This window comes from Raphanus sativus, chromosome 1 (genome assembly GCF_000801105.2).
Source record: "Raphanus sativus cultivar WK10039 chromosome 1, ASM80110v3, whole genome shotgun sequence".
Taxonomy (NCBI): Eukaryota; Viridiplantae; Streptophyta; class Magnoliopsida; order Brassicales; family Brassicaceae; genus Raphanus; species Raphanus sativus.
The window spans coordinates 528256-543010 of NC_079511.1; the positions used below are offsets into that span (position 1 = coordinate 528256).

The 14755-nt window shown below is 35.6% G+C and overlaps 5 protein-coding genes across 5 annotated transcripts; 3 read left to right on the top strand and 2 right to left on the bottom strand.

The window, feature by feature from the left end:
* The first annotated feature begins 693 nt into the window (after nucleotides 1-693).
* Nucleotides 694-3672, top strand: LOC108855890 (delta-9 acyl-lipid desaturase 1-like). Its single transcript, XM_018629818.2, has 5 exons — nucleotides 694-1116; nucleotides 1548-1688; nucleotides 2007-2147; nucleotides 2319-2425; nucleotides 3280-3672. Exons 1-5 carry the CDS (start codon nucleotides 790-792, stop codon nucleotides 3476-3478), a joined length of 915 nt encoding a protein of 304 aa, XP_018485320.1. The 5' UTR covers nucleotides 694-789; the 3' UTR covers nucleotides 3479-3672.
* Nucleotides 3673-5134: 1462 nt separating this feature from the next.
* LOC108854149 (delta-9 desaturase-like 1 protein) lies at nucleotides 5135-6575 on the top strand. The gene is made up of 5 exons (XM_018627664.2): nucleotides 5135-5469; nucleotides 5553-5693; nucleotides 5793-5933; nucleotides 6044-6150; nucleotides 6233-6575. The coding sequence occupies exons 1-5, from the start codon at nucleotides 5158-5160 to the stop codon at nucleotides 6423-6425; spliced, it is 894 nt and encodes a 297-aa protein (XP_018483166.1). The 5' UTR covers nucleotides 5135-5157; the 3' UTR covers nucleotides 6426-6575.
* A 1-nt stretch (nucleotide 6576) lies between these two features.
* On the bottom strand, nucleotides 6577-8462 carry LOC108854139 (F-box protein SKIP16-like). Its single transcript, XM_018627652.2, has 5 exons — nucleotides 8148-8462; nucleotides 7350-8060; nucleotides 7050-7259; nucleotides 6845-6951; nucleotides 6577-6728 (listed from the first exon to the last, which is right to left on the bottom strand). The coding sequence occupies exons 1-5, from the start codon at nucleotides 8349-8351 to the stop codon at nucleotides 6650-6652; spliced, it is 1311 nt and encodes a 436-aa protein (XP_018483154.1). The 5' UTR covers nucleotides 8352-8462; the 3' UTR covers nucleotides 6577-6649.
* Nucleotides 8463-9897: 1435 nt separating this feature from the next.
* LOC108854159 (uncharacterized) lies at nucleotides 9898-10481 on the bottom strand. Its single transcript, XM_018627674.2, has one exon. The coding sequence runs from the start codon at nucleotides 10390-10392 to the stop codon at nucleotides 10171-10173; it is 222 nt and encodes a 73-aa protein (XP_018483176.1). The 5' UTR covers nucleotides 10393-10481; the 3' UTR covers nucleotides 9898-10170.
* A 991-nt stretch (nucleotides 10482-11472) lies between these two features.
* Nucleotides 11473-13907, top strand: LOC108832197 (pentatricopeptide repeat-containing protein At1g06140, mitochondrial). The gene has a single exon (XM_018605722.2). The coding sequence runs from the start codon at nucleotides 11539-11541 to the stop codon at nucleotides 13207-13209; it is 1671 nt and encodes a 556-aa protein (XP_018461224.1). The 5' UTR covers nucleotides 11473-11538; the 3' UTR covers nucleotides 13210-13907.
* The last annotated feature ends 848 nt before the right edge of the window (nucleotides 13908-14755 follow it).

Consider the following 14755-nt stretch of genomic DNA (forward strand, 5'->3'; position numbering starts at 1 on the left):
TATTTTATAAATATTTATACCCGTGCATGAGCACGGGAAAATCACCTAGTTACCGATAAATATGGGAACAGAGAAGGAATTAAGTTGTTCAAGTGTAATGACGCCCTAACGTCTCTCTGTTTCAAATTTAGTTTAAGTCTTTTTACACAGATTAGTTTTTCTCCTAGCATTCCGTATATGTTTATTACTGATAGTCAAGAGCTCAACAGTATCATTTTTTACATAAACAACCAAAATCAGAAAGAAGACCTTAATATTTACTCTTCTCACTATTGATATACAATATAGGTTCATCATCCATGCATAATGCATATCTCAAAATCAGCATATAACAGGAAAAATATTTTAGAACAATATATTGCATATATATATACTAAATCAATACGAGGTATCTATCAGCTTTATGCTAACATAGTTACACTTACATGCATCTATCTATGGATTCTAAAAATAATAGTACTAATATTTTAACTATCAACACAGCAAATTAATGTTAGCTAGCTAGCTAGCTAGTATTTTAACGACTACGCCCCAACTGCAACAATTTACAGATAGGTGAGAAAGGGAGCGTGCATTAGAGAATAAATTACGGCCGGCGTCCGTTAAATAAGCAAGTCCGTTGTATTTAATTCCCTCCTCTGCCCTCCATGCATGTTACTATAAATTACAACGATACTCATTCACAACCTTACACAAAAACACATTATAACACACTCTTTGTGCAAACTTCAAATTTCAAATAATCTTTTAGTCTCGTCGACTTATAGTTGCTAAAATTATTCAACAAAAATGTCAATGTCATCCTCGGAGGAGGAGAATCACCGGAAAACTGTGGAGGACAAGGCTGAGATGGGGAGGAGAAAAAGGGCAATTTGGGCAAGAAAGTGGAAAAGATTGGACATTGTGAAAGCTTTCGCTTCTCTCTTTGTGCATTTCCTCTGTCTCCTAGCTCCTTTCCATTTCACTTGGCCAGCCTTACGGGTTGCATTCGTTGTCTATACGGTGGGTGGGCTCGGTATCACCGTCTCTTACCACCGTAACTTGGCTCACAGGAGCTTCAAAGTCCCTAAATGGCTCGAGTATTTGTTTGCTTATTGTGGTCTTCTTGCCATTCAGGTTCGCTCTCTTTCTTCAGCTTATAATTTCATAATTACAAACAAGTGCAGGTATCACTTACCTGACTTATAATTTCGTTTAATTGTTTGAGTTGCACATATATCTGGGTTATTGGATGAATCAGCTAGTCCTTTTTTTTAATTAGAAAATGCTAGATATCTTAGGTTTGAATGTTAAAATTTATAATACTCAACCACCAACTCAGAGTGACTTCAAGCCAGTGCCGATATGTGTACCCCTTAAATTTATCGGAGTATATTATATCTTTCTTTGTTCTTATTTTAACTACTTTCTAGTTATATGAATTCTTGGACCACCCGAGAAGGCTTATTAGATTCGTAACCCATATAGAGTTTATATTAATTATTTTATATATGTATCTAATTATATCATAAAACGCATAAGCATTTATTTTGTTGTTATTGTAATAGGGAGATCCAATTGATTGGGTCAGCACACATCGATACCATCACCAGTTTACAGATTCAGTTAGGGACCCACATAGCCCTAATGAAGGTTTCTGGTTCAGCCATCTCCTATGGCTATTTGATACTGGTTATCTTGTAGAAAAGGTAAATTAAATACGTTTAGTTATTGTCCAAAAAATACATCTAATCAGTGGCGGAGGTAGAGGAAACTTTTAGGAGGGTCAATTTACTAGTTAGCATAAATCATAAGGGTCAATAAGCTTATTTTTACAATATTCTTACATTTTTATTTTCTAATCAAGCAAAAAAATTTTTTTTGCATGAAATCCATATGGGTCAAATGACCCACGTCCCATAGTGCTAGCTCCGCCACTGCATCTAATGACATTTTTTTTTTCATCTAGTGACATTTACTTTACTTTAATCACAGTTCCAATTTAATACATTATTGTAATGAGACAGTGTGGAAGAAAGACAAATGTGGAGGACTTGAAGAGGCAGTGGTTCTATAAGTTCCTTCAAAGAACGGTTATGTACCACATTCTAGCATTTGGTTTCCTCCTCTATTACTTCGGTGGTTTGTCTTTTCTTACGTGGGGAATGGTAATATTTACTCTCTTTTATTTTCTGTGAACAAAAAAAAATGTGAACAAAAAAAAACTTGCCAAAATAAAATCGCGAAAGCAACGTTACCTATTGTGTTTGTTTATCAATAGTAACAATAACTATTGATGATAAATGATGAAGAATTTTTAATGTTGGGGGATTATGTAGGGTATTGGAGTAGCAATGGAGCATCATGTGACTTGCCTCATCAACTCTCTTTGCCATATTTGGGGAAGCCGAACTTGGAAGACCAACGACACTTCTCGTAATGTTTGGTACGTAGTACAAATCCTTGATCAATCATGAATGCATCATACTAATGTCGTTTGGTAAGTACTTTTTTTTGATAAACTCTATCGGTTGCTTTGATGTAAATATACTTCAGTTGCTAGATTTGATTTTTTTCTAGCTATAGATAGTTTCTTTTATTATTTGATGCTTGATGCCTCAACTAACTATCTTTACTGTAAAAGTTCGATTATGACATATAAACATAAGCACCACGAAAAAAACACTCAATTTAAAACTATTTGACTTGAGTCACTTGACTAAGCTGGAAAAAAACATCATTGTCATCGCCTCATCTGATTGGTCTATTGACAAAGAAAAAAGATTAGTCTGAAATAGAAACTCAACTGGACCAACTCCAAATGCATTTAAGTTCATCGTCCATAAACCTGACATATATTTCCTTGCTTTTTATGTGGTCCACTCTACTACTAGAGCATGTTCAAAATGACTTGTAAACTAAATTATAATGTTTTGCTATTTGATACAATTTTAAAATATATATAACGATTAGATATGCAAACAAAAAATATTAATTTAGTTTTTCTTTGCAATCTATAATTTGTATATATATATCATTCAACCAAGTAGCTTTTTTTTAACACACATTCAACCAAATAGCTTACCATGCTTTTGAACAGATATACATCATATATTGTTGGCATGTATATATGTATTCTTGTTTTCGAGGGGTGCATATATATATATATACATATATGTTTTCTTGTTTCAGATCATATTAATATACTAGTACATGATTTTAAAGCCGCATCAGTTAATTAGCAATAATGATAGATAACTTCGAAGAAACTGACCAAGTGGTTGAAAATGTTGGTTCTAGGTGGCTATCGGTATTCTCATTTGGGGAGAGCTGGCACAACAATCACCATGCCTTTGAGTCGTCAGCGAGACAAGGCCTAGAGTGGTGGCAAATCGACATCTCTTGGTACATCGTCCGCTTTCTCGAAATTATCGGTTTGGCTACAGACGTGAAGCTGCCTTCAGAGAGTCAACGACGTCGTATGGCATTGGTTCGTTGAGCCTTCAGAGAGTTAACGACGTCGTATGGCATTGGTTCGTTGAATGAGGATATTCGACTTATCGTCTTTAATCAGTATCATTTAAATGTCTACGTACGTTTCAAGGTTTTGGTAAGGCTAAAATTCGTAATATTGAGTTACCCGGTGTTGTGTTGTGTGTTGGAACCAATTTGCTTAATTACGCTCGTTTTCGTGAACTTCTAATATGCGTAATGAAGTTAATCACTTTTTCTATTATTTCTGTCATTTCATTCACGCGCATTAGTAAAAGGTACTAATATAAAATTTGGTATGCCTGGGTATGTTTACAATATTATTATTGGTTTATTCATAGTTATATATATTAATAACATTTTGCTTTGGCTCTCTGGTTTTTATAGAGAGAATGCAAGAAAATTAAACTCGAGTAACCAGAAAAAAAAAGCGGATTGAACAGAAGCAGCCATATAAACTTTAAATGTATATGCTAATATTTTCGTCTAGATAATATCACATATATACAGATGAAATTCTTTGTAGCCCATTTTAGTTAGATCAATTTCGTATTGTTTATCAAAAGGGATTAAAGTTTTACAAAGAAGGAAAAAATTTAGGGCAGAAGAGATTAAAGTTTAGCTTAATCTAATGAAAGCTTTTGAAAACTTAAAAGCTGAGATAAAAGAAGATACATTAGAGCATTTTCATCCCCACTACATAATTTATTCCATTTATAAAGTAAATGGAGTGGAAAATTGAGTAGTGAACAAAAAAAAAAAACATTATAATAATGTTTTTATTTTTTGTTCACTACTCCATTTTTCACTTTATTTACTCTATAAAATGGAATAAATTATGGGGTGGAAATGAAGATGCCTTTACAAAACTTACCACTCCGATTCATGTCTCTTCTAAGAAGGTTTTAAAAGACATATTTCCTCGAAATCTATACGACAGAACATTAATAATATAAATTTAAAATAAGTAAACTAATCATCAATAATATAGTAAAATATTATTATTGATCAATCAATTTTTAAAAACAAATTATTTTAAAAGTATGAAAACTTTTATATTTTTGAATTATCAATTCTTATATAAAATATCTTATATTGTGAAACAGAAAGAACGAGTATTATTATTTAGTAGTAAAATATTTAAAAGATGGCAACAGCCCTGCTTATCTCTTTTCAGTGTCTGATTTCTTCCTTTAAGCCGCATCACACGTATGAAATATTTTTGTTTTTTGTAAATGCGTATGAAATATTTTCCAGATTCTTAAACGTTAAGAGGCATCAAAATGCGTGTATTGTTATGACGTAAAAGCATTCGTAAAAACTAGTATTCATTAAAATAGTTTAACAGTTGTCCAGGTTTATACGTGGGCCTATTATGCTTAACTCTTAGTTCGCTGACTAACCAATCAATCGGGATCGCTACGCAAAATATTACTGAATATTAAAAAATAAGTAAACTTGCCGACCAAAAATGGCTTTGTTCTTCTCCTATATCAAATCCAATTTGGAGGCAAAAACGAGGTGAATAGACACGTTTATTATTTCGTTGTTAAGTAATGATGGTTACTCAAACCCACCGTTACGATTCTTCATATACACAGCATTCAGCCATATATATAACCAAACCTTTGCTCATTTAACCATATAACTCATCAAATCTCAAATACACAAACCCATTAGTCGTCGATGGGTGACACCAAGGAGGATGACTCTGGCTCTAGCCGAAAAACAGTGCCTAAGGAAAAAAGAGCGTATTTTTTCAGAAAATGGACAAGCGTCGATGTAATGAGAGCTTCAAGTGTTGTGGCCGTGCATTTGCTGTGTGTCTTGGCTCCCTTTAACTACAAATGGGAAGCTCTCCTGTTCGGTTTTATTCTCGCTGCAGTGACTAACCTCAGCATTACGTTTTCGTACCACAGAAACTTGACTCACAAGAGCTTTAAGCTACCAAAATGGCTTGAATATCCATTCGCTTATTCTGCACTTTTCGCGCTTCAGGTATATATATTTGATAAAATGAAATTAAACACAGCTAAAATGCATCCTCGGTTATATTTTAAATATTATTTTTCTCTGGGCAGGGTCATCCAATAGATTGGGTGAGCACGCATAGGTTCCATCACCAATTCACAGATTCAGACCGTGACCCACATAGCCCTATCGAAGGATTCTGGTTCAGTCATGTCTTGTGGATATTCGACACCAGTTACCTCAGAGAAAAGGTAACTCCCAAGTCCCAACGTATTAAAATCTCTTGCAAAACCAAATCAGTCTTGATTTATGATTAACTAGAACTACGTCGATCGTACATGTTGTAACAGTGTGGAGCACGTAACAACGTGATGGACTTGAAAAAGCAATGGTTCTATAGGTTTCTACAAAAGACAATCGGTCGCCACATCATGACGTTTTGGACCCTCGTCTATTTATCGGGTGGTCTACCTTACCTAACTTGCGGCGTGGTAAAAACATTTTTTTTACATTTTTTAATAAATATTTGAAGTTTTCACGTTTTAAAGGCTGATTTCATCATTTTTAATTTTTCTTTATAAACATCATTTTATTGTAAAAGGGTGTTGGAGGAGCAATCGGTTACCACGGGACGTGGCTAATAAACTCAGCATGTCATATTTTGGGTTCGAGAGCTTGGAACACCAAGGACACATCTCGTAACATTTGGTATTTTATCAAAGAGATATGAACATCCTTGTGCATACCATAACCACTAAACTTATTTTGAGTGTTTGTGGAAATGGTGTAGGTGGCTAGCAGCAGTGACGATGGGAGAAAGCTGGCACAACAACCACCATGCCTTTGAGGCCTCGGCTAGGCACGGACTGGAATGGTATCAGTTAGACATAACTTGGTACCTTATTCGGTTCTTTCAGGCTCTCGGTTTAGCCACCGATGTTAAATTGCCTTCAGAAGCACAGAAACGCAAGATGGCTTTTTAATCTAGCTATTTCATTTTCAACCTCATTTTCACTCATCACACAACCTCTTGTTAATGTAAAACATTTGAGGATAAGATATGGTCTAATGAACTTGTAAAACTGGTCGATATTTCAAAGCACTTAACTTAACTTAATAAAGTACATTGCACAATGTATGAACTATATAAAAGCTGATATAAAGCATTATCTTGAAAGAGTAACAAACCTCCTTGAGGCAGATGAGTTTAGAAGATGTAGTCTGGTAACTTCACAGGAAACTCTGCGACGTTGACTTCGAATTGACTCCCTTTCGGATCTTTCAAACTACATAAAATGAAGGAAGCAATGGTAAAAATTATACTCCAATTTCAAGGTTTAATCTTAAAAACAAGATAAATAACATCCTTATAAATCAAACATCATGTACAAGAAGCATATACCTTCCAGGCACAAAGGTGAAAGATCCCTCAACGGATAAATTACTTGTTGGAAATTGGAAAATACAACTGTAGAAAAACTCTTCTTCCTTGGCTTGTAAGAGCGGGTTCTAAAAAATACAACAAACCAAATTAGAAATAATTGCTCATATCCATTGTACTAGATGGAACATATATTAGCACAGGACAGGAAGAAGCAAAACTATACCTTAACTATCACAACTTCTCCATCAACATCACCTATTACCGCACCATCAGCTCGAACAACCCAATGTCTCGAACACACTTGCCAAGAGCTATGGTGTCTCCTGTTAAAGGTGTGCATGAGAGACATCCGGATGGAACATGCATACGAGTATACCGGTGGCTTATCCAGATGATTAGATACTTCAGGCATAAACACAGAAGAAGCACGCACCTGCATTTATTTATTTTTATTTTATTTTTAACAATCTACAACCATGAATATATATCAGTAACTAAATTAAATAGAATGTTATTTCCTTACCTGCACACCATTAGTTACAGAGACAGAACACAAGGGAGGAATCTCCGGGAATAAACTGATACTTTTGACGTTATCCTGTTCACGGAGTACTTTAATAGCACCAGTTTGTAACCTCCTTCCATGTTCTTCTAACCATAGCAGCATGGCGTCCTGTTGCTGATCGCCGTTGATACAAACCAAAGACTCGGGAACACAAGGAAGCATTTGGTGAGAACTTTTGTTGTCGGTATATAGCTGTCCGTTTGTGCAATCAAGGAAAAACATCTTCTCCGAACTGGGAGCTGCTGAAACAGCCACAACGACAATGTTTTTGGAGATAGTATTATGATCGCCGGCCATGATATTAATTTTCTCCCTTATCACTTCCTTAATAGGTAGCAAGTAGACATTAACTTTATGCCAATACACAGAATAGCCACCAATAAGCCCTAGAGACCCCCCATCAGCAGCACCACCACTGGATGAGGAGGAAGGAAGTTCTTGGCCATCGACGAAACGGTAGAGAAGCCTTGTGGTGAGAGGAAGTTGGACGTTGACAGTAGTCTCCAATTCTTCAAGATCATCCTCCGTGACACCTTTTCTCAGTGTAGCCTCTGCTTCAGGGAAGTTTAAGCTTAACCATTGTTTGAGATTGTCCCAACAACGTTTAACGCGTTTCACGAGACTCCAAGGATACATTATAAAGGACTCCCTCCATGAATAATATGCCGTCTGAAATAAGAATGATACTGACACAACCTTTAAATGAACAAGACCACAGCTATATATATATATCAAACCTAGTAATAAAAATTTGACCTTGAAGGAAGGAGCAGAATCTCCATGGGGATGTAGAGGAGTAGAGATGTCGAGGTCAAGGGAACAGAAGATGGACCAGAGAGATTCCTCGGAGGCGGAAACATGAAGGCGTTTGCTGACACAAGCAACTCTCGCTGTGTTCTCAGGACCGACTTTGGATAATATGATGTGGAGAACCAAATCTTCAGCATCCTCTAGACCCATGCCTTTGATATTTCTCTCAGTTGAGTTTGAAGGAGGCTGCGAATCAAAAGATGAAAATATGAAATACTTTTTATTTGTGGTGGAGTTTAAGAACTAGGGTCTTTTTGTCGGGCTAGGTTTTGCCATGGTTGATGATGACTTTCGTAAACCAAGAAAAGAAGTTATTTGCATCTCAGAACCAAAAAATAACCGTTATAAACCGGAGCTGTAATTTAGTCACCAATGTATAAGTTATGGTAAAAACAAATCTATTTTACCTTGCCTAACTTGCAGCGTGGTAAAAACAATTTTGTAAACTTTCTTTTTACGATTATATTTGTCGTCGTTAGTCTTGTCATGAATCCCAAGTAAAGCCAAGCCTCAAGAATATCTTGCAAGGCTCGAAGTAATAGTTATACAGCCAATCAAAATTGAGAACGATTTGCTTTAGTGTATTAATGCGGGGCACGTGCTATATATTTGTTTCGAGGAAAGGGCCGTTGACAAATGCAAACCGTGTCATAGTGATTCGTTTGATCGATTTCATAGGTTCGTTTTTAATCAAATGTAGAACATTTCTTCCTTTTTCTGTAGCTGGTGTAGTCAAAGTCAAAGATCATATACATAAAATAAGATAGTGAGAGAAAAACATAAAAGTCAAGCCATGACTCATGAGGTGTTAACCCAAAAACTCTCTCTATAAGTATCATTAATAAAACCCCATGCAAACTAAACTGCCATACAACAAAATTTACGTATCCAACCATTTTCTAGTCTAATACTATGGTTTAACTGTTTAAGTGTGTATCCTCTTTCAGTAGTCTTTCTACTTGAATTGTTTGATTAACTATGATAAAAATCGCAACGAAAGAATGATATTAAAATATATGTTGTGACTTGTGATTTAAAATAAAAATGTTAGGGTCGAGATTTATACGAAAGGGCAGATAGTTTATTTTAAAATTTATTAATTTATTTTTTTTTAACTGAAAATTTTCCTTTATTTATCATTAAATTTAGATATCAAAGCCTAGTCAAAATAAACAACTGAGCTAACTCAGTTTAAAAAAAAAACAACTGAGCTAACAGCTACTCCCTCCGTTTCAATTTATTTGTCGTTCTAGACTTCGGCACACAAATTAATAAAACATTTAATTTTGTATATTTACTAGATAAAAACATCATTACCAATACACTTAATTAGATTAAAATATATGATAAAAATCATAAAACGACACTTATTTTGAAACAAAAATTTTGTTCCAAAATGACATATAATTTGAAACGGAAGGAGTATCTCGTAGTCTCGTACGTCAAATGTAATTATCACAATTATATATACCGCCATGATGGTCGACATTACCCGGGCATACGTTTTATGATGATCATCAGACATATGCGTAAAAATAAAAGATAATATTATTATAAACCAAAATGGTTATACTTTTTTTTTCAAAAAATGGTTATACGTATACATGTTTAAAGTTCAAAAAACAAAAGAAAAACTAATCTCAACAAGTAGCTTTTGCAGCTTTTTTGAAGTTGATGAATACATACATTTGCTTTTGTTGCTAACTGCTTTAAATATATAACCAATACACAAAACTATTGTTGTGTTTATTACATACATGTTTAAAGTTCAAAACAAATAAAAGAATAACTAACATCATCAACTAGCTTTTGCAGCTTTTCTGTAGTTGATGAATACATACATTTGCTTTTGTAGTTGCTAACTGCTTTAAATATAGAACCAACACACAAAACTATTGTTGTGTTTATTACATTATAATTACCTTATATTAATTAGAAAAAATGAAATAACCAGGATGTATAATCATTACTAACGTGACGGCCCACGGCACGAACCTCCCTGTTTCGGAATGTGGGTACATCCGTTTCGATCTGATGGAGGCACCGGACCTCTTTGCAGGAACTGGAACACGTATTGAATCTCACCGCTGGTTCGCAACGGCCTAGCCGCTTCCACTTGTGTGGTGCCCAAGAAAATCACCAAGAATCCAAGCAGAATCACTCCAAGTATCATTTGTCTCTTCATCATCATTTCTCTCTTGTTTCTTTGTATATTAAAAGTAATAATTTCTTCTTCTTCTTCTTTTTGTCTTGGCACGTAAAAGTTGTTGTATGGCTTTTACTCTCTGTTTGTTTTGTATCATATTTAGTTCGATAATGACCTATATATAAGGTTTCCGAGAATGGTGTTGGTTGATTGGTAAACTGGTAGCTTTGTGTGACTTTGGGGGCTTTTGGTCATTCTTAGATATTGTCGTGGCTTGACTTTTACTAGGAAAGACTTGGTTTTCAAAATTTGAACTTAAAACAATAGGAATTGATCAAACAAGTTAAGACATGACACGGTTTTTGCCTTGGACCGCAATGTATATCACAAGTACACATTCAAAAAAATGGTAAGCAAAATTACTATACCGGTTATCGTTTAATTAAGCAGATTCCGGATCAGTTTAGAAGAAAAAATTACTTGAAAATAGATGGTTTGTACTTATTGATCTTTGATTATTGTTTGGCTTTGGAGATTTACTTGCGCAGAGCCTACTAAATATTGGTTTATTATCTAGATATCAACCGGTTAAATAAGAATTGTGGTCAAATTAATCTGTTTAAAAACATGTATACGAATTCAACTATTGTTTATCTTTTCTTACCAAAAAAAACTATTGTTTATCTATTTGTCAATATTTAAACGCTACATGACGACGATTCACATTCGGTTTTGGAGGTCAAGACGACATGATATCACCTTAAAACCGGAACCACTAATCAAAAGAACTTGGAAGTATTCAAATGCCTCATAAAGCGAATAATATTCAGAGAGAAAAGTTTTGTTACAAAAAGAAATTTATAGAGAAAAAATTCATGTCACAAAGTTTGATTCAGTCTTAACTCTCAAAGTCACGACCAAATAAAACGAAGACATGCGTTGGTAGGTGCGGACGCACGAATTAAATACATAGACAGCGTGGACGTGAATCAGTATGTAAACTCGGTCTACAAAGATTCATTCAGCCCAATCCTGAAACTTCACGGAACTTCATAAACATGGCCCAATTAAAAAGCACGTGATTTTAGTTATTATATTTGCAATTTTATTACAGAAGCACGTGTTTCCGTTTACTTTGAGTGTGGCGCGGTCATTTTTTTTTTTAATTCGCGGCGGGGCACTTCACCACCGATGCTTCCGGTGAACAGAACCAACGCTCTGTTAACGATCCTCACCCAAATCAAATCGCTGCACCATACTCAACAGGTCCACGCGAAGGTCATAGCTCACGGACTCGAAGAAGAAGTCGTTCTCGGATCCAGTCTCGCTAACTCTTACATCCAATCGAATCGTCTCGATCTCGCCGCCGCTTCCTTCGATCGAATCCCTTCCCGGAATCGGAACCGTTACTCCTGGAATACGATCCTCTCCGGTTACTCCAAATCCAAGAATCACGTTGAAATCTTACGTCTTTACAATCGCATGAGGAAGGACTGTAATGGCGTCGACAGTTTCAATTTGGTGTTCGCGATCAAAGCTTGCGTGGGGTTAAGGTTTTTAGAGAACGGGAGTCTGATTCACGGATTAGCGATGAAGTGTGGGTTGGATAAGGATGATTACGTTGCGCCGTCGTTGGTCGAGATGTATGCGCAGTTTGGTGGTATGGAAGATGCGCAGAAGGTGTTCGACGAAATGACTCTGAGAAGTTCGGTTCTTTGGGGGGTTCTGATGAAAGGTTATTTGAGATACTCGAGAGACTCTGAAGTGTTTCGTTTGTTTTATCTCATGAGAGAGGCGGGTTTAAGGGTCGATGCGCTTGCGTTGATATGTTTGGTGAAGGCTTGTGGGAATGTCTTTGCTGGTAGAGAAGGGAAGGCAGTGCACGGTTTATCCATCAGGAGGAGTTTTATAGAACAGAGCGGTTATTTACAAGCCTCTGTTGTAGATATGTATGTGAAATGCAGGTTGTTGGATAATGCCAGGGAGGTGTTTGAAACAAGTGTTGATAAGAATGTGGTGATGTGGACAACGCTGGTTTCTGGATTTGCTAAATGTGAGAGAGCTGTGGAAGCGTTTGATCTGTTCAGGCAGATGCTGGGGGAATATGTTCTTCCGAATCAGTGTACTTTAGCGGCTCTTCTTGTTTCTTGCTCCAGCTTGGGGTCTCAGAGGCACGGGAGAAGTGTTCATGGTTACATGATGAGGAACGAGATTGAAATGGATGCTGTGAATTTTACGTCTTTCATCGACATGTACGCTAGATGCGGGAACATTCAAATGGCTAGGAAGGTTTTCGATATGATGCCGGAGAGAAACGTGATATCTTGGAGCTCAATGATCAATGCTTTTGGGATAAATGGTATGTTCGAGGAAGCTCTGGATTGTTTTGGTGAAATGAAGTCGCGGAACCTAACTCCAAACTCTGTGACATTCGTATCGCTCTTGTCGGCCTGTAGCCACTCGGGAAACGTCCAAGAAGGACGGAAGCAGTTTGTGTCGATGACAAGAGACTACGGGATTGCACCAGAGGAAGAGCATTACGCGTGTATGGTAGATTTGCTAGGTCGAGCTGGTGAAGTTGAGGAAGCCAAGTCTTTTATTGATAACATGCCTGTGAAACCGATTGCTAGTGCTTGGGGAGCTCTTCTGAATGCTTGTAGAATCCACAAAAAGGTCGAGTTAGCCGAAGAAATAGCAGAGAAGCTCTTATCCATGGAACATAATGAATCAAGCGTCTACGTCTTGCTTTCCAACATATATGCTGACGCTGGGATGTGGGAGATGGTGAATAGTGTGAGACGTAAAATGGGTATCAAAGGATATACGAAACCCGTGGGACTATCTGCTATTGAACTCGGCTAGAAACATTCAGCTATTGATCCTGCAGCATAGTTTGACGAATATGATCGATGTTACTCTAACACAGTTACTCAAAAACCTCTCTGATGAGCATCTGGTTATAGGCTCCAGATGAGTAGCTTTTAGTATCCAGCTAATCCCATCTGTTCATATATTACATCATCTGAAGAAGAGTGAGATCTATCAGCTGCAGCAAACAGATGGGCTCGTTTATCTAATCCCATCTGTTCATATCCTCTCAACATTGCAAGAACCAGAGGTAAGAGAGGAGAGGCATGAAATGGATCACGGTGGCGCGAGGAAGTCTCTCCTGGTTACAACTTACAAGCTACATCTCTCTCTCTCTTCCTCTCAGCTCCTCCAAATGTGCAAGAGATACCTCTATCTCGCTATCAGACCATCATTCTTTCACTCTTCTTCTGATCAGGAGAAGGGAATAGTACCCACTATTCTTCGACTTCAAAACCACCAGCTTGTTAAACGCTATCTCAGCTATCTCCAAGTTCTTGTGAAGTTTACATAAGATGTCCATCACCGTGTTAATTACTTTTTGTTTGGGCCTGTCATTCATTTTTTTTGGTCAAAGTCCCGTCATAGATTTAATACTTACTTGTTTTTTTTGACAACATACTAACTTGTTAAATTTATCATTTGACATTATTACATTCCTAATTTGAATTATGTAAACCTTTTGTGATTAATTAGGAATGTTTCAAAGAGGAATAATATATGCCAGATTTTTCTATCTTCACTTAAAAGATGGAGTAGCAGATTATGCTATGCTATGGCGGTTCGCGTGTAGTTTAATCTTTTTAAGATAGTTGGCGGTTTACGTTTCTAAAAATAAAATTAACATTAGTGTTCTTATCATAGTAGTTTGTTCTGAAAAAGCCACATCATCATGTTATAATTTCTGGACTGGTTTCTCACCGAAACAATGAACCGGTAGATTCTTTGAAAGTATCTAATTGACTAAAATTAATTAAACTCTAATCAACATATTTATACGGCTACTTGCGACATGCCTAATTTTGCCTAATCAATATTTTTGTACTGCTACTTGCTTAATTTTGAATCAAATTATACAAACACATATTTAGGGGGTTATTTGCAAATGAATTATCATCAACATTGGAAATTTTGATATTTCATTGTTATTGATTTTAAAAAACTTTATAAAATCTCTTGTTATGGGTTTATGAATTTTCAAAACTATTAAAATGTCTTATTATTTCAAAAAGTTTAGTTATTATTGATTTTTTAATTCTAAATAAATCTATTATTATTGAGATTCTCTCCATTTTTATTCATAAGACATGATTTTCAAATATCGTGTGTATCTATGTGATATAAAAGTCTAAAAAATAAATAGTTATTCTTGCCAAATATTTTTTGTATTTTCAACCCTAATTATAACTCATTACGTTTTATATAATTACTATTTTGAATTTATAATTATATTTTATTGATTTATCATTAATATAAGTAATATTTTTTTTTCTAGTTATATATACGTTTTTGTATTCAAACTTTTTGTAATTTTTTTTTT